General features: G+C 42.8%; 1 protein-coding gene across 1 annotated transcript in view; it reads left to right on the top strand.

Annotated features, from left to right (window-relative positions):
• LOC145400191 (uncharacterized) overlaps positions 1-24,279 on the top strand; it is a 170,019-nt gene that overhangs the window by 141,610 nt on the left and 4,130 nt on the right. The window contains exon 17 of the mRNA XM_080272705.1: positions 12,525-12,655. Coding sequence (XP_080128831.1) covers positions 12,525-12,655 — 131 coding nt within the window. The remainder of the gene's footprint in view (positions 1-12,524; positions 12,656-24,279) is intronic.

Genomic DNA, 24,279 nt, shown 5'->3' with positions numbered 1-24,279 from the left:
GCGTGGCTAACGGTTGAGGGAAGCCGAAGCGAACGATAAAGAAACAATTGTATCGCTCAGTAGCGCACTTAGTGACGTGCATTAAATCGGTCACTCCTGAAAACAGTGACGAATGTTTTGAAAAGTGTACCCCGAAATGGAGGGAGAAACGGTTAGCTGAGCGATATGCAGTGAGTTTTCCACTAATAGTTCGTGGCTTCTCACAAAAAGGAAATGTCGCGAATTGATTCGTGACAGCATCCTTTCATCCACACACACATAATCAATCATTGCCTTCCTTTCATTCAGTTCACCACCCACCCTTCTCATCACTCGCCATGTATACCTGTGGATCATTTTATGCCTGAAGAGGGTATTGGCTACCACCATCCCCCTCCCAGCACAAATGTCCACTAACGCACTCCCATTCTCATCTATCTCAGCAGGCACACCCCACTCACCAACTATTCCATCCACCGCATTCTCAACTTTACCATTCATATCACCAATCAAAAACACTCTCTCATTCCTTCCAAACTTTTCCATGCACACCTCTACATTTGTCCAGAACTCTTCTCTCACTCTTCTAGCACGATCTTGCGTTGGCGCATACACACACACAATCGCCCACATTTGTATTCCAACTTTCAACTTTACCCACACAATCCTTGACCCAACTGATCCATACTGTCTTATGCTCTTCTTCCATCTTTTACTCACAACTATACATACTCCTTCCTTCACCCTCTCATTCTCACCTACTCCTGCACATATACCCCATCCATACTCCCATTCTCTCACACTTTCTCCTCTCCATTTTGTTTCAGTTATTCCACATACATCCACTTTCGCACCCTCAAGCACCTGGACAATCTCTCTCTCTTTCACCTCATCATTCGCTCCTCTTACATTCCAAGTACCCATTACCAAGTCCTTTGTCCGGTCCTGAGTCGTCATCGTTTGGTCAGTCCTTGTCCGAGGCTTATTGTTTGTTTTTTTAGTTAGTTGTTTTCCGGGAAGGGGCACTAACCCTCCGCCAACCCTTTTAGTCGCCTTTTACGACAAGCAGGGATACTGGGGGAGTATTCTTGAAAACCCCCCCTACCCCCAGGGGCAACATACTCATAAATAATCCTATTTATCAGGTCAGTGACTAACCGCACTCCTATATCTCCTGGGGCCTTCAACATTTTGGCAGTCAACCCAGACACACCTGCTGCCTTCCCCATTTTCATCCTGCCTATTCCCTCACTCACAGTAACAGCATTAATCAAAGGCCAAGGGCCAAACACTGGATCTGCTGGCTTCAAACTTTCCCTGTCCCTGTCAAACTCCTCATTCAACAACCTGCTGTAATGCTGTCTCCATGCATCTTTAATATCCTCACAGTTCACCACTACCCTTCCTTCATCATTCTTCACACACTGCTCACCTATAATATCCCGATTATCCCTCTTCATCTGATTTGCCACCTTAAATATCATATTTTTCGTTTCTCCATGATTTAAGTTATCAAGTAAAAGTCTCTGTGACTCAGACCCCGCATACAGCTTATATACTGTATACAAGATAAGCCAATAACCATGATCAGATTGTTCTCATACATGTATGTGAAGGAAAACCTTCAGTGTTTGTGAATTACTTAGAGTGAACTGTTAAAAGCAGAGATTTGTGTCTTCACCACAATTACACTTCAGGTGGGCCAGCAGACACACTTGGTGGTGAGTTGAGCCTGGCATCTTAAGACTGTCACATGTACTTTTAAGGTCCTCTGATTTTAGGCTTTTGTCAAAAAAAGCTAGTTCAACCAGGATGGCCAACAGATACCAAAGGTGGTGTTAAAATGCGTGGTCTCCTGCTTCGTTGAGTTGCAGAGAGTGCCTTCATCTTCAAACACTTGCAGATTCTGCAGAAACTCCAGATCCGGATGAGGAGCTAACTGAGCAATAGCTACACAGGCCCAAGCCATGGCATACACCAGGGCAACAAAGAGACAGATGTAATGCCTTTGAACTCATATGGCATCATGTTGAACTGATCTTGAAAAAGGAAAAGTTCGAGCACGTAAATAGCTTTTCCCATGCACCTGGCCCGGTGGTGGGCTCCCGGTTTTTGGATTGGAGCCAGTTCAACAGACGCTGCTCCCAGAAACAGGAGAACCAGCTGTAAAATCTCCTTAGCCTATAGTCATCAAGTGGCTGGTTAGGAGCGACTCCTGTATGACTTGAACAGTTTATTCACAAAGCGCTGCCAATGTTGTACAGACAACATTGCACTCTGGAGTGTCCAGTGCAGTAGTTACAATGGAGTGATCAACATGATTCCAGCATTTCTGAAATCACTTGAAATTCGTGATATCTGGTCCCGAAGACAGCCCCATTTCCGCCTCAAATACATGAGCAAGCATAATTTCATAAATATTAATATGATGTCTGCATGCCAGATGGAGCAACTTTCAGCTCAGAATGTCTTCAGTCTTCATACAGGCACCAGCCAGAAGTCCGGTGTTATGTGCTGTGGTGTCAAAAGAAAGGCCAATGATCCATCCTTCTAGGCTATGCTCTCTCAGCAAATTGCAACACATACAATCAGTCTCAGATCCAGTACCTGCATCAACTTTTAGGATTCTGAGAAGTTTGTCCTTGCCATTGGCAGATACCAAAATGATAGTTCGATCTACTGTTCCTTCACCTGTAATATCTGGCAGGATTTTCCCATTAAAATGCAAAACCATGGGTTCTCCTACATTAAAACTTTCTTCTTGGTAAGTTAGGAGGAGGCCGTAGCAGTTAGGAGGAGGCCCTAGCACGGGGCGAACAGGGTAGTACTCCCGAGGGGAATGGGAATGCTGGTGATAGGGAGAGCTGGAGCTCCTGTTTCACTGGCTATCTAACCATCCCCCTTTGCTGACCTTTTCACTGTGACAGTAACATGGAGAGTAGACCAGCATACTCTCCCAAACATTTCCTCTAACTATCTTTGCACTACACCATATACACTTTAAATTTCACACAACGTATCCCACTACGTTACAGGGGTTGGCGCCAGCAAGGGCATGCGGCCAGAAAACTTTGCCCCCGCTACCTAGTGGCAGACTTCTGGGGGGAGGCATGGCGGGGGTTCCACCAGCATAGATCGTGGGTCCAAAGCGAGATGGGGCTCGGGCCTGTGCTAGAGGGTACAGGGCATTGCGGTTCCCAGGCTGCCTCTTGCGCCCAATAAAGAGGGGCCCGAACCTGGGAGTAGCGCCCCAGGAGGCTGTCCTATCAGTGGGTGTATAATGGCGGGATAGTTGCAGTGCCAAGACGCGCTTGGAGGGTGTCCCTGCAGCTGTCCTGGCAGGGTGCCCCGAGGCCACTACCACAGCCACTGGTAAGCTGGTGGGCTAGGGGTCCCAGATCCATTGCCTGGACCTGGGACTGTGCAGTGAGTGGAACCTGTGCTCTGTCTGTCCCCCTTTATTAATACTGAAGATGACAAAACAAAATAAGTTTCAAAGTAAGCCTGAGGACAGTAAATCACCCAGGGGGATGAGGGTGGGTTCATGGAATGTGGGAAGTTTGAGGGGAAGAGCGGGGGAAGTCGTTGAGGCATTCAGTAGGAGGTGGGTGGATGTGGCGTGTTTGCAGGAAGTCCGGTACAGGGGTGGATCAGCCAGAAAGATTGTTGGGAAGGACTGTTGCTATAAGTTGTTTTGGCAGGGGGGGACAGACGGATATCAAGGTGTTGGTGTGATGGTTGCGGAGAAATGGGTGGAATATGTTATGAATGTTTTGAGAGTAAGCGACAGGATATTGGTAGTGAAAATTCTGTTGGGAAGAAAGATAGCTGCGATTATATCGGCATATGCTCCACAGGCAGGATTGGATGAATCAGAGAAAGATAGATTTTGGGATGATTTAATTCGTGTAGTGGGTGGTATGCGGGATGATGAGATAGTGATTTTGGGAGGGGACTTAAATGTTCATGTAGGTGAAGCAGCACAAGGTTATTGAGGAGTGCATGGGGGATGTGCGTATGGTCTAAGGAATGCAGAAGGGGAAAGGATACTCGAGTTTGGGGAGGCAACGGACATGGTTGTGTGCAACACATATTTTAGGAAAAGAGACAGTAGGTTAATTACGTATGAGTCTGGGGGAAATAGCAGTCAGATAGGTTATTTTCTGGTTAGGAGGGCTGATCGGAGGTTAGTGAGGGATGTTAAAGTTATAGGAAGTGAGGAGTGTGTGCAGCAGCACAAACTATTGATTTGTGATATGGTGCTTAAAGAACAAGTGATGAAAAAGAGGACTTATGTACCTAGGAGGAAAATATGGAAGCTGAAAAACCAAGTAGTTAGGGATGCCTTCTATAGCGAGTTGAGGAGAGTGGTGGCTGAACAGGGAGCTGTAGACAGAGGCGTTAATGAACAGTACAGAGCCCTCAAGAACAATTTCTTGAGAGTTACTGATGTAACATGCGGTTGGACAAGAGGACCACCAAGACATAAAGTAACTTGGTGGTGGGATGAGGGTGTAGAAGCTGCAGTTCAGGAGAAAAGAAGGCTTTTCCGGGAATGGAAGAAGGGTGGTAGCAAAGAGGAATATTTGGCTGCCAAGCATAGGGCTAGAAGAGAGGTATACAGGGCAAAGTCTGAGTCACAGAGACAATTACTTGATAACCTAAATCATGGGGAAAGGAACAATATATTTAGGGTGGCAGGTCAGGTGAAGAGGGATAATCGGGATATTATAGGTGAGCAGTGTGTGAAGAATGAAGAAGGAAGGGTAGTGGTGAACAGTGAGGATATTAAAGATGCATGGAGAGAGCATTATAACCGGTTGTTGAATGAAGAGTTTGACTGGGATAGGGAAGGTTTGGAGCCAGCAGATCCAGTGTCTGGCCCTTGGCCTTTGATTAATACTGCTACTGTGAGTGAGGCAATAGGCAGGATGAAGGTGGGGAAGGCAGCAGGTGTGTCTGGGTTGACTGCCGAAATGTTGAAGGCCTCAGGCGATATAGGGGTGAGTTAAGTCACTGACCTGGTAAATAGGATTATTTATGAGTGTATTGTCCCAGATGATTGGCTGAAGAGTGTAATTGTAAATGTGTATAAAGGGAAGGGTGATGCCCTGGAAAGAGGAAATTATAGAGGTATAAGGCTTTTAGATCAGATAATGAAGGTAATGGAGAGAGTTTTAGAAGGTATGATTAGAGAAAGAGTGAATATTGATGAGATGCAGTTTGGGTTTATGCCAGGTAGGGGGACCACTGATGCCATATTCATTGTTCAACAGCTTCAGGAAAAATATATTGGTAGGAGAAGGGATCTTTATTTTGTTTTTGTTGATTTGGAAAAGGCCTTTGACAGAATCCCTAGAGAGGTGGTGAAGTGGGCAATGGGAAAGCTTGGCTTGGAGGAGTGGCTGGTTAGAGTGGTTATGGCCATGTATGTGGGTGCTCATACCCAGGTGAGAGTGAATGGAGATTTGAGTGATGAGTTTTCCGTGAATGTTGGTGTGCATCAGGGGTCAGTCTTGAGTCCCATGTTGTTTATCATGGTACTTGAAGCCCTTTCACGTGACTTTAGAAACGGACTTCCGTGGGAGTTGTTGTATGCTGATGATTTGGTGTTGATTGCAGAGAACGAAAGGGAGGCAGAGGAAAGGTTTAGGAAGTGGAGAGATGGTATGGGGCAAAAGGGTTTAAGGGTAAATGCAGATAAAACAAGAGTGATGATATCTAGGGTTGGTGGCAGTACTGTCAAAGACGAGGGAGAGTGGCCACGTTCAGTTTGCCACAAGGGCGTGGGAAGTAATTCCATCTTGTGCAGTGTTTGTGATAAATGGGTGCATAAGAGATGTAGTGGTATCAGAGGTAGACTGTGAGATAATGCTGATTTTATGTGTACGGCGTGCCGGGGTGAGCAGGTGGAGATTGTCAGACATGAAAGGATTGAACTTGCTGGTGAATCTCTTGAGTGTGTGAAAGAGTTTTGTTATTTGGGAGACATGTTGTGTGGTGGATGAGAAGTGGTTGGAAGAAGTTCAGGGAGCTCTTGCCTCTCCTGACATTGAGAGGGCTCTCCCTACGTGCTAAGAGGTCTTTGTATGCAGCATATGTTAGGAGTGTAATGCTGTATGGTAGTGAGACCTGGGCAGTGAAGGAGGAAGATATCCGCCGGCTCAAAGGTACAGAAATGACAATGATTAGGTGGATGTGCAGTGCGTCCCTGCGTCCAAGGCCTGGAGGGGCTGGGTTTACGAAGGAAGAGTTGAGAGGTAGGATGGGACTGGAGTGTATTGGTGTTGTGATGAGGAGAGGTAGATTTAGGTGGTTTGGACACGTGGAGAGGATGGGGGATGATAATTGGGTGAGGAAGGTGAGAAGTGTTAATATTGGGGGTGGGGTTATGAGGGGTAGACCGAGAAAGACATGGGACGAGGTCATTAAGTGTGACCTTAGGGTTAAGGGACTGAACAGGGAGGCTGCAATGGATTGTGCAGCGTGGAGAGCCGCCATTAGGTGACCAAGGCCGACACATACAAGCATGTTGGAGCCTTTAAAAACGAAAACGAAAAGCCTCAGTGACATGCTTTCTGAGAGATCGGCGTGCTTGGTACATCGTGGAAGGAGAAACAGATAGTTCTGTCAAGCCGTGACCCAATGATTTCACTGCGGTAGCATAGGACATTGCTGCATCACGATGCAACAAGTTCATCCGATCAGATGCAATGTAGACTTCCTTTGATATCAAATTCTTCGAGCGCTTGGAAGCAGGGAGAGACTTGCAAGTGACTGCTTTGAAACTAGGATCATCATTCTCTGAATCCATGGCTGAAGAAGTGCAGTTTCCTGTGTCACTGTTGGCACATTCAATGGCCTTCTTCACTCACTCCTCTTCTTTTGTCCGTCTGTGCTCACTCTCCTTGTCTTGTTTCCTCTTCCTATTTCCTTCTTGCGCAGATTTGCATCCTCTCCCTCCATGTTACTCTTTGTTGGCTATGGTAGAAGAGTTTGTCCTGTTTATCCTTCATCATCACGAGGGCATTGCTGTGGCTGATATAAAAAAATCTTGTTCTTCAGCTCTGACTGGATCTTCTCTTCTTGTGCACAGAATGATTTTTGTAGTCTCCTGTATTTTTTTACCAGTTCATCCTACCGCACCAAGAAAGCTTCCATCTTGCGAAGTGCATTTTCTCGCCTCACAGTAGGAATCCTGGCTCTGTGCCAGAATGGAAGTATGGTGACCAGGCAGAGATTCAGACATGTGGTTCTGCCCAGCACTTGCTGTGTTTGATGATACTTCTCTTTCTTCAAAACTTGCAGTTTTGCTGGTAAAGAGCAGCATAAAATGTCTGAACTTGGCTGCCCAATCAATCACACCTTGGAAATGCTTTGAGTGTCCATCGCACCGTGCACTGACAACCTTCCTGTCAGAGTGCTCGTTACAGACTAAACAAAGCGTCAGATTGCGGGACCACTAAATGCTGTCGTATTATGTCAAAACTTGTTCAGACACCTTTTCACATCAGAACGAACTCAGGCATCAGTGAGGGTCAAGTGTTTTGGAACATTCATTATATACCCTGTGCCCACTGAAATCCCCCAATATATATATATATATATATATATATATATATACACACACAGTAATCCCTCTAATATCCGAACGCCCAATATCCGAACATCCCCACTAACCGGACATAATCCTCCTGGGATCCAATATTCCCAAAATGGGCCAAAAACCGCAAAAAATTCGAAAAAAATCTGACTTTTTTCCCTCCCATAATTTGAAATTCCCACCTGGCGCCAAACAGCTGTTACACCATGGTCCCTTCACCCCTTCCTTCCTCCCCCTCCCCCCTCCCCTGTCAGGTTGCCATTTGGTATTTTTCATTACCAAGTGTGGGCCAATTTGGTAATGAAAAATTCGTTTGGTAATGAATTAGAATAATGCATTACCAAATGGATTTTTCACATGTATGAGGATACACAGGATGGAGATGGTGGATTGTTTGCTCTCTCTGATTAATCTGCTACCCTACATAGTGTGAAAATAATCAACATGGTGTTAGTTATAAGGAGAGTGATTACATGTATTTCCACTTGTATATATAATTAGTGAAGAATATATGCTAGCTTTACGAATTTGGTAATGAAAAGTTATATTTGACAATGAAAGTTGAGGAGATTGGTAATGTGGCTGTTGCGATCTGGCAACTCTGTTACCCCACCAACATCAACAGTCACAGCTTAACTCCGATGGAGAGCAGATACTCATAACAGTGCAAGCCACAGGTGCTTGTTTTTGTGAATAAACAGTGAATAAACTGCAATACCTTGCCACTAGAACACACAGGAATTTACAGTGTTGTGCAGTGTTAAGAAATTAGAATTTAGAGTGCAGAGGATTAACTGTGGACTGCAAACTGGCGGTTCAAACCAGTCCAAGAGCAAGGGACTTGTAAGTACCCAGAATGTTTAATATTGTATAAACTCACCTCTAAAACCTCATTTTATGGTTCTTTTGCATTTATTTCAGTCTTTTATGTCCCTTATTGGTGTGATTTGGGTCTTAAATAGGTGCTATGCATGTCCAGAGGGAGTTGTATAGGTGTTTCTCAGAGTTAGGGTCCATAAGTACAAGTCCATAAGCTGGGGCCCAATATCCGGACAGGACCACTATCCGGACCTGCCTATGGCTCTATTGATCCGGATATTGGAGGGGTTACTGTATATATATATGTACCCTGATATACGATACCCCTAGATGCAAATGTGATTATAAAAAAAATATGCAAATACTTGCGAATGTGAGAGCAAACACTTAGACCATTACTATAATAGACCTATGAAAATCAGTAAAAAAGAAATGGCAGTGGGTGGGCCATATTTGTAGATGACATGACAACAGATGGACAAGAAAAGCAATAGACTGGGTAATAGCTAATTCAAAAAGACCAAGAGCAAGACCAACAACTTGGTGATGTGATGAATAAAAAATTCCATCAGGAGATATATGGTCCCAGATTTAAAAAAAAAAAAAAAAAAAAAAAAAAAAAAAAGCAAGCAGTGAAGACAGAAAATTCATTAGAGATCTTAGTTTTGTGGAATGGAAAGAAATAGCAGAAGTTTGGGAAAAGTAGAAACATTTGGGCGAAGCCTATGTCCTGCAGTGGAATGTTATGGACTGATGATAAATACTGGTATATATATATATATATATATATATATATATATCCAGAGGGAAAAAAGAGACAGGATGATGATTTGCTGTAGACACGCTATACACAAGTCACATTGTTATGTTGATTACATGGTCACCCTTTAGTGGTGGCATAACACGCTGCATAGGAAGCTAGTACAGTACATGAAGTATCTCCCTCCCTCCCTTTCTTGTGGGAAAAAGAGACAAGATGATGATGATTTGTTGTAGGACTGTCTAGGCCACACTGACCAGGCTTTTCAGCAAGCTGGTGCATGAAGCAGGTTATTTGTAATGATGGAACATTTTCTGATGAGACATAAGAGAATGAGAATGTTAACAGGCCCCAGCTAGCTTTGCATAGGCTACACTGCAATTGGAGAAAGAAACACCAATTTGGGACTTAGTGTATACTGATGTTTCACCTCATGGCTTTCTCAGAATACGATTGCTGAATATACACCACATTTCCTGCATATATAGCAGAAGGCAGTGGGGATGTGAGGGAGGGTTCGGTATTGCTTAGGGGTGATAGGGGGGCAGGTAGGGTGAGGAAGGTGAGGTCCCAGGGGAAAGGGATTACAGATCATGGCACAAGGATGGAGAGACGGAAAAGAAACATGGGACAGGTGAAGTGAGAAGTCCTTGGGGAGAGGAAAGGAATGTTGGATAAGGAAATAGATGTCACAGGGGGGAAAGGGATTGGTGATCCCAGCACGAGTGTGTGTGTGTGTGTGTGTGTGTGTGTGTGTGTGTGTGTGTGTGTGATTTGTATCTACAGTAAATGTGTGTGTGTGTGATTTGTAACTAAATGTGTAAGTGTGTGTGTGATTTGTATCAAAATGTGAAAGTGTGTGTGTGTATTTACCTACTTACCTATTTACCTATTTGTAGTATACAGGAATTGAGCAATGCTCGTGTTGTCCTGTCTCCATATCCACATTTATCAAGTCTACCTTTACACACATGAATGTTTTTCTCATGCACCACCTCTTTGTCTAAGTTGTTCCAAATATTTAAATATTTACCTAATATACTGTACTTAATTGTGATATACACGGAATGTACTATGCTCGTGGGTTTCCATCGCTGTTTCTCAATAAGTCAGATTTGGCTTTAAACTCGTTTAAGTTTTTAGACTGGACAATCTCTTTGTCCAGGCTATTCCATAAGTCTATACTTCTGTAAGGAAAGCTATATTTCTTGATATCCTTCAAGCAGCTTGACTTTTTCAATTTCATTCCGTGTCCTCTTGTTGCTCTCTTATCCCATATAAACAGATCTTCTTTGTCAATTTTATCTACTCCCACCATGGTCCTGAACACTGCAATCATGTCTCCCCTCTTTCTCCTTTCCTCTAACGAAGGCAAATCCAGTTTTTCCAGCCTCTCTCTGTATGACAGGTCTGTCAGACTGGGGACCATCTTGGTTGCTGTTCTTTGTATTCTCTCAATCTTGTTTATATCTTTGTTTTTGTGTGGGGACCACACTACCGCTGCATATTCTAACCTGGGGCGGATCATGGCCACTATCAATTTTTTCATCATCTCCTCATCCATATAATGAAATGCTACTCTTATGTTAGTTAGTGTGTGTGTGTGTGTGTGTGTTAGCGTGTGTGTGTGTGTGTGTGTGTGTGTGTGTGTGTGTGTGTGTGTGTGTGTGTGTGTGTGTGTGTGTGTGCAAGTGTTGTATAAGTGAGTAAGAAGCTGGATGAAGAGAGGGGATTGGGATGGATGGGAAGGAAGGAGGGGTATTGTTATGAATTTAGGGGGAGTGGTGTGAGGAAGATTTCCTGTCGACAATATATCTGGCCACAGAATTCGATAGGTGAGAAGATCCGTTGTTCAGTTCATTTGGTATTGGATACACTGGTATTGTTGATTGCATGGTCACCCTATAGTGGTGGCATGACACATTGCTTAGGAAGCTAGAACATGAAGTATCTCCCTCCCTTTCCTGCGGGAAAAAGAGGCAGGATGATGATTTGCTGTGGGATTGGCTATGCACAGGCCCCACTGACTAGGCTGTTCAGCAGGCTGGTACATGAAGCAGGTTTTTTGTAACAATATAATATTTTCTGATGAGACATAAGAGAATGAGATTGTTAACAGGCCCCACCTATAAGATAATTTTTTCATTCATTCATTCATTATTAAATCCTGTGTTGAATGAATGAAAAAATGATCTTATAGTTCAAAGTCGTTTATTCTGTGCAGTGCTTTACAAGAAGCAAAACATGAGGAGCCCTCCTGTCATTTTACTTCATAGGAATGGTTTGATTTATTGGGAGTGTATTGTGGTATTAAATATGCACAGTACATGTGTCATTAAATCCCCAGAGGTTTATGCTGTGTTATTAATGTTATATTTCACATAACTTTTTTTTTTTTTTAATACTAAAATGAAGATAAAAGTGTGCAAATTGGGCTGGCTTCATGATGAGGCCATATTTTTTCTATCAATCTATTGCCGGATGCCATAATCCTGTAAGAGGTGGCCATTTGACTTTGAGTTATTTATTTTACGGGGAGGGGCACTAACCCTCCACCAACCCACTTGTTGACATGTAGAGAAGACGTATGGTTTGTTATATGGTTACCACCCAGCGTTGTAAATGGTTTCTTGGCTTACAGGAAACCATTTGGCTTGTCACTCAATGTAAAGCCACCTGTAAAGGAAAGAAAAGCAATAAGAAGTGACAGGAAAGATGGGAGAGACAGAAAGAGAGGAGGGCAGCAACAGGAAAAGAATGATAAAGGCTAAGGAAGAAGTAGGCAGCACCATATTTTTTGCATTTGTTTATTAATGTAGGTGGTGGCGACCATCATCCACTCACTTGCTGTAGTGCTGCCTACTTCTTCCTTAGTCTTTATCATTCTTTTTCTGTGCCTGCCCTCTCCGTATTTCTCCCATCCTTCCTGCCACTTATTGTTTTTCTTTCCTTTACAGGTGGGTTTACATTGAGTGACAAGCCAAATGGTTTCCTGTAAGCCAGGAAACCATTTATAACGCTGGGTGGTAACCATATAACCAAATCATACGTGCTCCCTACGTGTCAACAAGTGGGTTGGTGGAGGGTTAGTGCCCCTCCCCGTAAAACAAATAACTCAAAGACAAATGGCCACCCCTTGTGGGATTATGGTGTCTGGCAATAGATAGATAGATAGTTTATTAATTTAGGTCTCATGAAATCTGCATTTCATGATACAGTAGTTTGGCAATACCAGTTAGTTGTGATATATGAGGTCCCATTGTACAATCTTTAGGTGTTCATTATAAGTATTTGACTACTCTGTTTGATTCTGTAGGAACATGCTGTCTGTACAAATAATTTTCATGATGTTTTATGGTGCAGGTGACACCAAAATACTTCCACCTGGGTACTGTGGTGGACAGTGCCGTGGATTTCTACTCATCCCGTATTCCCAAGAAGCAGCGAAAGCGGACCCTGGCTGAGGAGATAATGCATGATGAGGAAGCTCTAAGGTTAGTGTATTTCTGAAAAGTATTAAGTGTTGGTTAAAGTTCTCATGCACAAAAGTAGACCACTTAGTCTGTTTTATCCATGTTGTATGAACAGACTGGCTTAGGAAGCTTTATTGAGCATAAGATGACATCAGAGATTTGGGACAAGTGAAATCAGTATTAGACTAATGGTAGTGAGAATACAAAACTAGTTAATAGAAGAGACAACGTGATTTACTAAATAGGAACTACTGCACATACAAAACTAGTTAAGAGATGAGACAACATGATTTACTAAATAGGAGTTACTGCACTTGAGTCAGAGCATGAGTGGAAGCAGCACTGAATAAACATTACTATTGTCCACCACAATCCAGTCAATTATATTGGATTATTGTGTTATTGTTGCTTCAGGCACATGTAGATTTGAAGCTAAGGGGCTGCAGAATATGGCTACTTCTGTTGGGCATTCCTAGAGATTTTTTGTTGAGGTTATGTTGCAGAAATGGCCTTAATGTTGTGAGAAGATGGTTTATGAGATAAATGAAGGTGTTGGGGTGTTAGTGGCACTGCATATGAGTTGCATTTTGTTTTGGTATTTAAGTAGAGGATTTCCTGTGGCTTTGTGGTTACAGTACTAATCTCTTTTATGTATGAGCTATTAGTGTAAGGTTCAGGCCCATGCTATGATGGAAGTTTTAACTTGGTACTGGTAATACATCCCTTCATTTAGTTGTACTATATATGTTCACACTCTGTTGACCAGTGGTATACACTGTCGAGGGGAAAAATGAAATAAGAATACATTGCAAATAAGTCGTCAGTTGTCACAGTGGGAAAAGAAACATGGTATACCTCCACTGCTTGTGGGAGAAAAGGGAAAATCGCCACTGATGCGAGAGGGACTGACATTATGAAATTACAGTATTGTTTACTTTATGCCGGCTTACTTTGCTGATTCTTTGAAAACGAGAATTTCATGAACTGTCTCAGTAGTACAGTATACAGCAGAGACTTATCACTCACGAATGCTGAATTGTTAATGCTGTTGGCCTCTGAGAAAGTGTCTTCACCCCTGACAATCGATAATAATAATAATAATAATAAATGGTTTCTTGCTGATGCTAGCTCCTGGCTGGTGCAAACAAATTTATGAATTAATGTGAAAGAACTAGCCTAACTACTAGTTGTGATTAATATAAGAAGTTAGTGCAAACTGGGATTAGCAAACTGAAGTCCAATTTGGAGAAAAGAAACACGATTCTTGACATTTAATCAAGCTCAAAGAAAAGAACTGTAATTTATTAATGACAGACAAAATGAATTCTTATGTTACAAGATAACTTAAACAAGTAATCTTTTACTCAGTCAGACAAACTAGCTAATACTCTTCAGCCTAGAAACAGAAAGAAAATTCTGGTCAGTGGAGAAAATGGAGACATGGCTGTGAAGAGACTAGCTGACTGCTGCCCACTGGCCATCAATGTACACACTGCACGTGACGTCCACTGCCTGTCTATCACCAACTCAGTGGAGAGATACTGGAGATGTAGAGCTGCAAGAATAACTAGGGAGTCAAACTGCTGAGACACGCCACTGGCACGAGGGTAATCTCCGGTGATGCTGCTTCCTTACACTGCGCTCGATGTCCATCACTCATGGTGGCTGGGCACTAACTAAGTTTCTCACGCCTGGCACAAAGCAGTACATGATCACCGGAAGTTGGCGTGGCCTAGCTCAGTGGCTAGAGAGGCAAGGCGGAGGAATGGTAAAAACAAAAATATCGCTCAGTGAAACATTACTGCGTATACATAAAGACAGTCAGGCATGATACAGTGATAAATGTGTTTTGAAAAAAACTGTTTCAAATCTGAGTGATAACACAAGTGGTTAACTGACTGAACAAAGTTCTATGGGGTTTCACTACTGTTCAAGAGTTCCCGTAATAATAATAATAAAACAATGTTACCAATTGTCACAATATCACAATCTTGCGAATTCGTGACATTACGGCCCAACGAAACGAAATTTTTCTCTGAAAATTTTAACTGTAGGTAATATATACATCCTAACTCAGTCACACAAGAGTCACACTGTGGTGTGTGTAATTTCCTGCTACAGGAGATCATTGTTGTCAGTGAGCATAAAAACCTCATATTTACGTTAACAGAAGCAAGCTTGAGGGAAAAAACTCCATGATGATGGTGGAAAATCCTATACTTAGGTCAAACTGAGCAGTTTGCTACATTTACTTTAACAGCTAATTGTTATGTAGCATGGTGTAGGTGTGACAGTTGTAGTGTAATGTACCTACTTGTAAAATGATATAATACAGGTTAATAACAGTATGGAGACGTCGAAGGCAGAAGAGAAGAAGTGGCAGCATGCGGCAGAGACAATCAGTTGACCCACACGGCAAAATTGCTACATCTATCGCTGTGCCTGCACAGCAAAACTGCTCCACCTGCTAACTGTACCTGTGAAATCAATCAGGGTGGAGCATCAATATTGTCAATGTGACAGACAATTTGTATTAAACTGCAATTACCCTCTGCCTAGTAGTCAGTGCATATGCTGTGAAAAGTATGCCTTAGCTGAAAAATTCGAGTGACAGCCAAAGCTTCGTAGGTCGCCATTAATTTCTTATTGGGTAGATTATTAATCAGGAAATGTGCCAGTCCTTAGATTGCATAAATCACCTTGAACAGCCAGTAGTTTACTGGTTAAACCTATATCTCTGTTAACTGGAGAACAAGGTGTTCCCTGGTTATTGCATAGGTACAGTGTGGATATAATGAATAAGGTCCAGAGCCTTGTCTGGCGCATTCAAGGAAGACAGCAGTCAATCAGGCACCAGCTCCTTCTCTCATCTGAGACCATGCTTCACTTCAGCTGATCTACCCTCTGCAGCATCGACTCTGGGTACGTTAAAAAGATCATGACGGATGCCGATTAAGTAACAGGGCCCTCAGTGACCCACAGCCCATTGCAAGTCGAAAGTGAGAGTAGTGATTGTTAACTCGGGGCTGTCTGCGCATGTACTCCTAGTCTAAGAATTGTCCGGCAGTATTTGGTTCTACACATTTGGACATCCTAAGAGCATGCTTACCCTTATAACTCCACACTTATGACTGATATCATTAGGCTGAGAATCCCTTTGCAAACTCGGGCAGGTCACATTTTAACACTCAGCATGGGTGTGAACACCCATGTGGATAAAGCATGTATTCTCCAGGAATCCTCAGAAGGACCCTCAGTTCAAGATGCACCACAAGGTAATTCAGGCACAGCCTTGGATTGCCTCTGTGGGATTCTCGAACTTAACCCTTAACTGACCGTACATGTGTATGCACAGGCCCTGGACGTGAAGTGTCCTGTGGGACCAACAGGTGAGACGTCAGGTCTGCACCTACATTGCCACTGCCCTCTCTCTTAAATGACTCAGAGATTATGGGCATGGATTCTAATGGCGCAGGAAGGACACGTCCCAGATTAGTGGTATATCGATACACATTGCAGGAACGCAGTTTCTTGTCCCATTCCTGGCCAGAAAAAGTCAGCTCGGATATGGCCAAGGGTTTTCTTTTGGTCCATGTGGCCTCCCATCACTGAACAATGACCCAGTTCAAACACTGCTCAGTGAAACTTTGCGGAAATGACAAGCTGCAGTCGAACCTCACCCTAGGGTGTGTGTGGCTCATGGTACACCCGTCCTCATTTACAAAGGAACCTGGCTTGACCTCCCTGTGGATGTCTAATCACATTACCCTTTTGTTTCTTCCACACTACAGCAAGTGTCGGGTCAGACTGTTGTTCAAGGACAATATCTTAACTACAAATCAGATCTTGTGGCGATGCAGTGGTCAGCGAGGTGACACGGTTTGGGGCCTTGGCCATGGCTCGTATTACTGCAGCCAAAGTCTGAGTAGCAACATCTACGGTGCAGCTGTTCTTAGCACTTGGTATGTTACCTATAATAAGGTCAAACAAAGGTTCTGGTATGACAACTGCATCTTTCAGGCCAGTTTAAAAAGGAAATGCTACCTGGATATGTGCCTCAGGAAACAATCTCACTGATCCATCAATAAGCTGAGCATGGATCTGTCTACCTGTGTACTCCTCAGGCCGAGCTAAACTAGACTATGTCTGACAGAGCAACCTGAGGAACCATTGTCTCTCAGGACATTTACAGAAACACCTCTCACAAACCCTGGCTGAATGCGGAAGGCACTGTTACCTGTGGGAGAGCCTGTGGATGAAGCAGCCAACCATTGGTAAGGCTGCATAGCACACAAATCTGCGAATGTGACGTCCTGAGGACTAGATGCTGGAGGAGTCGTACTTGCCATCTGGGGAGTCAGAGCGTTGACCACCTGTGGAGGAGGGCTCACTGTCTGAGGGGAACTAGTTATTTGTGATAGAGGACCTGTGCTGCTAGGGACAAGACCACCGTGCAATTGTTGGGGAATGAAGGCAGCATTTACCTCCTGCCTCCAAAACACTGGGGCTAGTGCTGAAAACGATTGTCCCGACTGTTGACTGTGGCTGATACTGCTGCTGGTTAGGGTACTTGTTTTACCCCAACCAGCCAGGTTGCTGAACATTCTGTCCTTGGTCCTTTTGCTGCAATTCGTGTGGACCGTGGCCATTATTCTGAGAACAGCCTTGATGTTGGTGTTTGCTCTGAGATGGCTTCCCAGACTTTGCAGTATCTGTCTTGTTCCAGCATTGTTGCCTACGAGTTTGGTACCTGTATGCAGTGAAGACTGTGTCAGCCTTCTCCGCCGTTTGGCTGGCATCCCATACTCGACAAATCTTTAGCTGAGCCATGAGCTCAGCAAGCCATGACTTTTCTGTGTAGGTCATTTATCCCCTCTTGAATGCGAGGGCTGTCGTCTTTCTCTCTCTCCACTCGTCTAAGTATGCAGTGAGATGTTTGAGGGACTGGACAGCAGTCTCTCTTTCTTGGAGACGCAACCTCGTGAACTGACTCCTGGCATCGTCAACCAAGAGACCGTGCTCTTTGATGAGTGCAGCCTTCATCAACTCGTAGGTGAGACTGTCTCCACGAATTCTGTGGAGAACAAGGACAGGGTCCTCAAACAAGCTAAGACATTGGAGCCGCGTAACTGCCTCATCCAGCCAGTACAGCTGCACCATGTCCTCAAAATGAGCTATGAATGGACCTGTGTGCTCACCTTCCTTGTACGAAGGAAGCTTGAGGCACAGGGTTGCGAAAATGGATGCTGGAGGAGCACTCGTGGAGCTAGGGTCTGCGGTAGCAGATGTGCCCAAAGCCAAAGAGTCTTGCTTGAACTTCAACACCTCAAGCTTGTGTTTCTCACATGCCTCACACTCAGCAGGCTCGTGTTCACATTCTCTCACGTTCCTCGCGCTGTTCTCGCTTATGTTCACGTTTTCTCACGATCCTCGCGCTGTTCTTGTTCGTGTTTGTGCTGAATTTAATCCTCTTCACGGGCATCATTCACGTTGCCGTTCACACGTGTACAATGAGAACACATAGTCTTTAATTTACTGGGGATCGGTAAGCCCCACATCCTTGGCTTTCTGCATACATGTGTTTGAAGCCATGGCACTAACTCAAACTGAGGCTGAGTGAACTAAAAACTGATACATACTGACTGCTGTTTTACAGTTGAATGTTAATACAGTAATTGAATATTAAGAATATAGGCACAGCCTGGTGGTGACCAGTTTCATCTAGTAAAACAGGTAAGGAAAAAAAATTACAACTGCCTTGGAAGACTTTTACATAATATTAATAAAGCAGAAACAGTAACCACCAGGAAGCTAGTGCCCATAAACTTTAATGATTATAACTAATAACTACCTATGAGCGAGTGAGTTTATTACTACTTTGTTAATAACTTTTATGCTAGGAGTTAATATCCTGGCAAGGTCACCAGATGTCAAGGGGGAAAGTGAAATAAGAATAAATTGCAAATAAGTCATCAGTTGCCCCACTGGGAAAAGAAACATACCTCCACTACTTATGAGAGAAAAGAGAAAATTGTCACAGACACGAGAGGCATCGACTTATTACAGTAGTGTTTACTTTATGCTGGCATATGTTGCCAATTCTCTAAAAATGAGAATTTCATAAATCAACAGTACACAGCGGAGACTGATCACTCACAAATGCTGAATTGTTAATACTATTGGCCTCTGAAAAAGTGTCTTTACCCCTGACAGTTGATATTAATAATGAATGAGTTCTTCCTAATGCTAACTCCTGGCTGGTGCAAATGAATTTATGATTAATATGAAAGAACTGGCCTAACCACCAGTAATGATTAATATAAGAAGTTTGTGCAAACTGCGAGTGGCAAACTAAAGTAAGCACAATATGGAGATATGGAACACAATTCTTACATTTAATGAAGATCATAGAAAATAACTGTAATTAGAAATACACTGAGGTGGTTTGGACATGTGGAGAGAATGGAGAATGAAAGACTGACTAAGCGGGTGTATGTAGGTGAGGTGGAGGGAGGGAGAGGGAGGGGTAGCCCAAGGATGAGGTGGAGGGATGGAGTTGAGAGGTATATGAGGGAGGGGGGGGTGAGTTGGGGGGAGGGGAGTCAAATGGTGGGTGACAGAGTGACTTGGAGGTGTTTTGTCTGCGGCCACCCTTTGCGGGATTAGGGCATCGGGCTATAGATAGATAGATAGATAGATAGTAATGACGGACAAAATAAATTCGTACAAGATAAATGAGTAGTCATTTACTCAGACAAACTAGCTAATACTCTTAAGCCTAGAAAACACAGAAAGAAAATACTGGTCAGTGGAGAAAATGGAGACATGGCTGTGAAGAGACTATATAGGTGACCACTGCCCACCAGCCACTGCTATACACACTGCGCGTGCCATCCACTGCCTGTCTATCACCAGCTCGGTGGAGAGATACTGGAGACATAGAGCTGCAGGAAGAACTAGGCAGTCAAACCGTTGAGACACACCACTGACACGAGAGTAATCTCCTGTGATGCTGCTTCCTTACACTGCTCTCGATGTCCATCACTCATGGTGACTGGGCACTAACTGACTTAAGTTTCTCACACCACACCCGGCACCAAGCAGTACATGATCACCAGAGGTAGGCGTGGCCTAGTTCAGCGGCTAGAGAGGCAAGTTGAAGGAACGATAAATACACAAAAATATCGCTCAGTGGAACATTACTGTCTTACGTAAAGACTTTCACTCATGATACAGTGATGAATGTTTTGAAAAACTTTTAAATCTGATTGCAAATGCAAGCTGTTAACTGACTAATCAAAGTTCTGTGGGGTTTCACTACTATTCATGAGTTCCAGTAATAATAATACAATGTCACGAATTGACATAATAACGATCTCGCGAATTCGTGACATACACAATGCACCACAACTACATATAGCTTCCTCTGCAGACGACATAACACTAACATGGACACACCAAAATGCAAACACAGCTGCACACATCCTCCAACCTTACCACAACACTACATAAATGGTCTGCTAGAAACACTCAAAATAACTTCAGCCAAACAGTGACCCTTCTCACAAACTAAACAGCAGAACATAGTCACATTCCACACCTCACCATAAACAACACACACACACACACACACACACACACACACACACACACACACACACACACACACACACACACACACACACACACACACACACACACACACACACACACACACACACACACACACACACACACACACACACACACACACACACACACACACACACACACACACACACCAGAAGAGGAGAAGAAGAAATTTTTTTACAAAGTAATAGGATTGCTGGTATGAAAGTGGTACACAAACAGGATGGAATAAAAAGTAGGAAGGTAGTAAAACCATGTCATGACAAGTGTATAAACAAGATGATAAAGTTGATGTACTCAAATGTGGATGGAATGGTATCTAAATTACTAGAGATGAATGATTATGTCAGAGAAAATGAACCACAAATAATATGCCTAACTGAAACAAAATTAACACCAAGGATATCCAATGACATACTAAACTTAGAGGAATACAGTATATGGAGAAGAGACAGAAATTTAAAAAAAGGAGGAGGAATTATAATATTAACTAAGAAAAATCTAAAAGTCAATGAAATAAAACTAGATATACCATCACAAGTAGAACTGATTGCAGTAGAGATCAACACATCTGAAGGGAAAGTAATTGTAGCCAATTTGTACATGCCACCCAGATCAATCACATGGGAAAGAGACGAATATGAGGACCTGGCAGAGAGTACAGTTCAGAGTTTAAGATCATTACTACATAAAATGGAAGAGAAATCAGAAAGAATTAAACTAACTGGAGATTTTAATACAAATATAAATTGGAATACTCTAGATATAATTAGCCAAGAAAGCTGTTGGGACCAAAAGCTCCTGGATCTCGTGCAAGAGTTTTTCCTAACGCAACGTGAGGGAAACCACCAGAAAAAGAGGACTCGATGTACCTTCAGTGCTAGATCTAATATTTACTAGGCAAGAAAATGATATTGACAGTTTAATATATCACCCTCCACTCGGGAAAAGCGATCATGCAGTACTAAATTACTACTTCAGGATAGCATATGACATAGTTAACAGCAATGAAAGTTAAAAAAAAAAAAGCCTAAACTATAAAAAGGGAAATTATCAAGACCTAAAGAAGTATTTCTTAGAAGTTGATTGGGAAAATGAGCTTAGAGGACAAGATTTAAATGCTGTATATAAAAAATTCTGTGAATTTTATGAAATAGGAGTCTAGAAGTACATCCCACAGCACAAAGAAGCAGATAAGAAAATACAGAAATGGTTCAATACAGAATGTAAAAAATCAAAAGAAAGAAGAGATTTGTTGTGGAATAGATACAGAAGACACAATAGTGAAAGGGCGTATAATAATTACAAACAGGCAAGAAACGATTATACAAGAATATGGAGGGAAGCCCAAAAACAATTTGAGGAGGATATAATAAATAAAAGTAATAATCAACCAAAGCTGTTTTACAGCTACATCAGAAGCAAAACCAAAGTAAAAGATATAATACAATCCATTACGGACGAGGGAATCACTTATACACAAGAGAAAGATATTTGTGAAGCACTAAATAAGAATTTCCAATTAGTTTTTACAGAAGAAAAATATTTTGAGAGGGAATATATGGAACACGCATGTCCACACATACTGCCAGATATACAAATAGCAGAATAAGTAATACAGGAGGAGTTAAGTAAATTAGACAGAGGAAAAGCAAGTGGTCCTGATGAAATTTCATGTTGGGTGCTACGAGAATGTGCAAAGGAGTTAAGTAAACCATTATTTTTAATTTTCAAGAAATCCTTGAGTCAAGGTAAACTACCTGATATTTGGAAAAAAGCAAATATTGTCCCCTTATTCAAGAAAGGAAATAGACAAAATCCACTCAGCTACCGACCAGTATCACTGATCAGTGTTGTAAGTAAGGTATTAGAAAAGTTTATAAGAAAAGCTTGGGTAAATCATCTAGAAGAACACAGTATGATAACAGAAAGACAGTTTGGTTTCAGAAAAGGAAAATCATGTGTTACTAATCTGTTGAGCTACTATGACAGAGTAACAAACACAATACAGGAAAGAGAAGGATGGGTGGACAGTATCTATTTAGATTTCAAGAAAGCTTTTGACACAGTACCACACCAAAGACTTTTATGGAAACTGTACCATCAAGGAGGAATTCGAGGCAAACTGTTTTGTTGGATGCAAGATTTTCTCATAAAAAGAGAAATGAGAACAGTACTAAGAGGAGACGAAGGGGAAGACAGGAGGAAGCAACTCCTGTGAGAAGAGTGGAGAAATTGCAAGATAGTGAGAAAGTGACAGAGTATAAGAGCATAGTGGAAGAAAGATTGGGAAGGTATGAGCTAGAGCAGATGAAAGGGGTGGAAGACGTATGTAAGATATTCACGGAAGAGGTGAGGTGGTTTGTGGAGTGAGGAGGAGATGCAAGGGTGTGCAAGGGACAGCATGGTGGAATGATGAGGTGAAACGAGCTGTGGAACAAAAGAAGAAGGCATGTAGTGAATGGTTAGCGAGTAGAGGTAGGGGAGAAGATGAGAGAGAGAAGAGAGAGGTATATGTGAGCAGGAGAAGGGAGGTTAAGAGACTGGTGAAGGAGAGTAAAAAGAAAGTGGATGAGGAGTTTGGGAGGAATCTGAGTGTGAAATGGAGGGAGAGTAAGAAATTGTTTTGGAAGGAGATAAAGAAAGTAAGGCAGTGTGAAAGGGGAAATAGTAGGGGAGTGAAAGATAGGAATAATAGATTGTTGGTGGAGAAGAGAGAGAAACTGAGGAGATGGAAGGAGCACTTTGAGGATTTGTTGAATGTAGAGAGTGAGAGCAGTGCAAGTATAAGTGGTTGGGGAATGGCTGGGAGAAGAAGAGACGAGAGGAGGGAGGAAGAGATCAATAGGGCGGAAGTTGTGAAAGCGATGAAGAATATTAAGTTAGGAAAGGCCTCAGGAATTGATGGAGTGTGTGGTGAAATGCTTAGGTATGGGGGTGAGATTGTTGTGGAGTGGATATGGAAGTTGTGTAGATTGGCTTGGGAAGAGGGAAGGGTTCCAGAGGACTGGAAATCAGGTATAATTGTTCCTTTATACAAAGGAAAAGGAGAGAGAGAAGTATGTGGTAACCATAGGGGTATTTACCTACTTAGTGTGACTGGTAAAATATATGGTAGAATACTCATTGATAGGGTTAGGCGTATGACAGAGGAGCTAGTTGGAGAAGAACAAGGGGGATTTAGGAAGGGAAAAGGGTGTGTAGATCAGATATTTGTTCTAAGATGTTTAGTGGAGAAGTATCTAGAGAAGGGAAGGAAAGTGTATGCTGCCTTCATGGACTTGGAGAAAGCTTATGACAGAATAGATAGGCAAGGTATGTGGAAGGTATTAAGAATATATGGAGTGGAGGGGAAATTGTTGAGTGCTGTGAATCGTATGTACGAGGGAGCTAAGGTTACGGTGCGAGTGGATGGTGAGCTGAGTGAGTTCTTTGATCTCAGTGTGGGACTGAAACAGGGTTGTGTGATGTCTCCATGGCTGTTTAATATATACATGGATGGGGTTGTAAAGGAGGTGCAGGGTAGGGCAGTGGATGTGGGGGTGGCTCTAATGAATGAGGGTGACATTTGGAAGCTTCCAGTGTTGCTGTTTGCTGATGATACAGTACTGTTGAGTGAAGATGAATGGGAGTTGCAAGGTTTGGTGAATGAGTTTGGGACAGTGTGTAGGAGGAGGAATCTGAAAGTTAATGTAAACAAAAGTAAAGTTATGATGTTTGAGAGGAATGAAGTCACAGTGTGCAGTGAGGTTGGATGGTGAGGATATGGAGAATGTGAATGCATTCAAGTACTTGGGTAGTGTGATGAGTAAGGATGGAACTTTGGGGGATGAAGTGTGTGAAAGGGTACAGCAGGGAAGGAAGGTTGTTGGTACACTGAAAGCAGTGATGAGAAATAGGGAGGTGAGTATGGAAGTTAACAAGTCACTGCATGATAGTATTGTGATCCCTACCCTGACGTATGGAAGCGAGGCATGGACCTTGCAAGAGGGGAACAAGTGAAGAATGAGAGCAGT

The sequence above is a fragment of the Coenobita brevimanus genome, chromosome 51, assembly GCF_032717465.1.
Source record: "Coenobita brevimanus isolate Jiangsu-jjx chromosome 51, ASM3271746v2, whole genome shotgun sequence".
In the NCBI taxonomy this organism is placed as follows: Eukaryota; Metazoa; Arthropoda; class Malacostraca; order Decapoda; family Coenobitidae; genus Coenobita; species Coenobita brevimanus.
The sequence above is the reverse complement of the archived record's forward strand: the minus strand, read 5'-3'. Positions and strand labels throughout refer to the sequence as shown.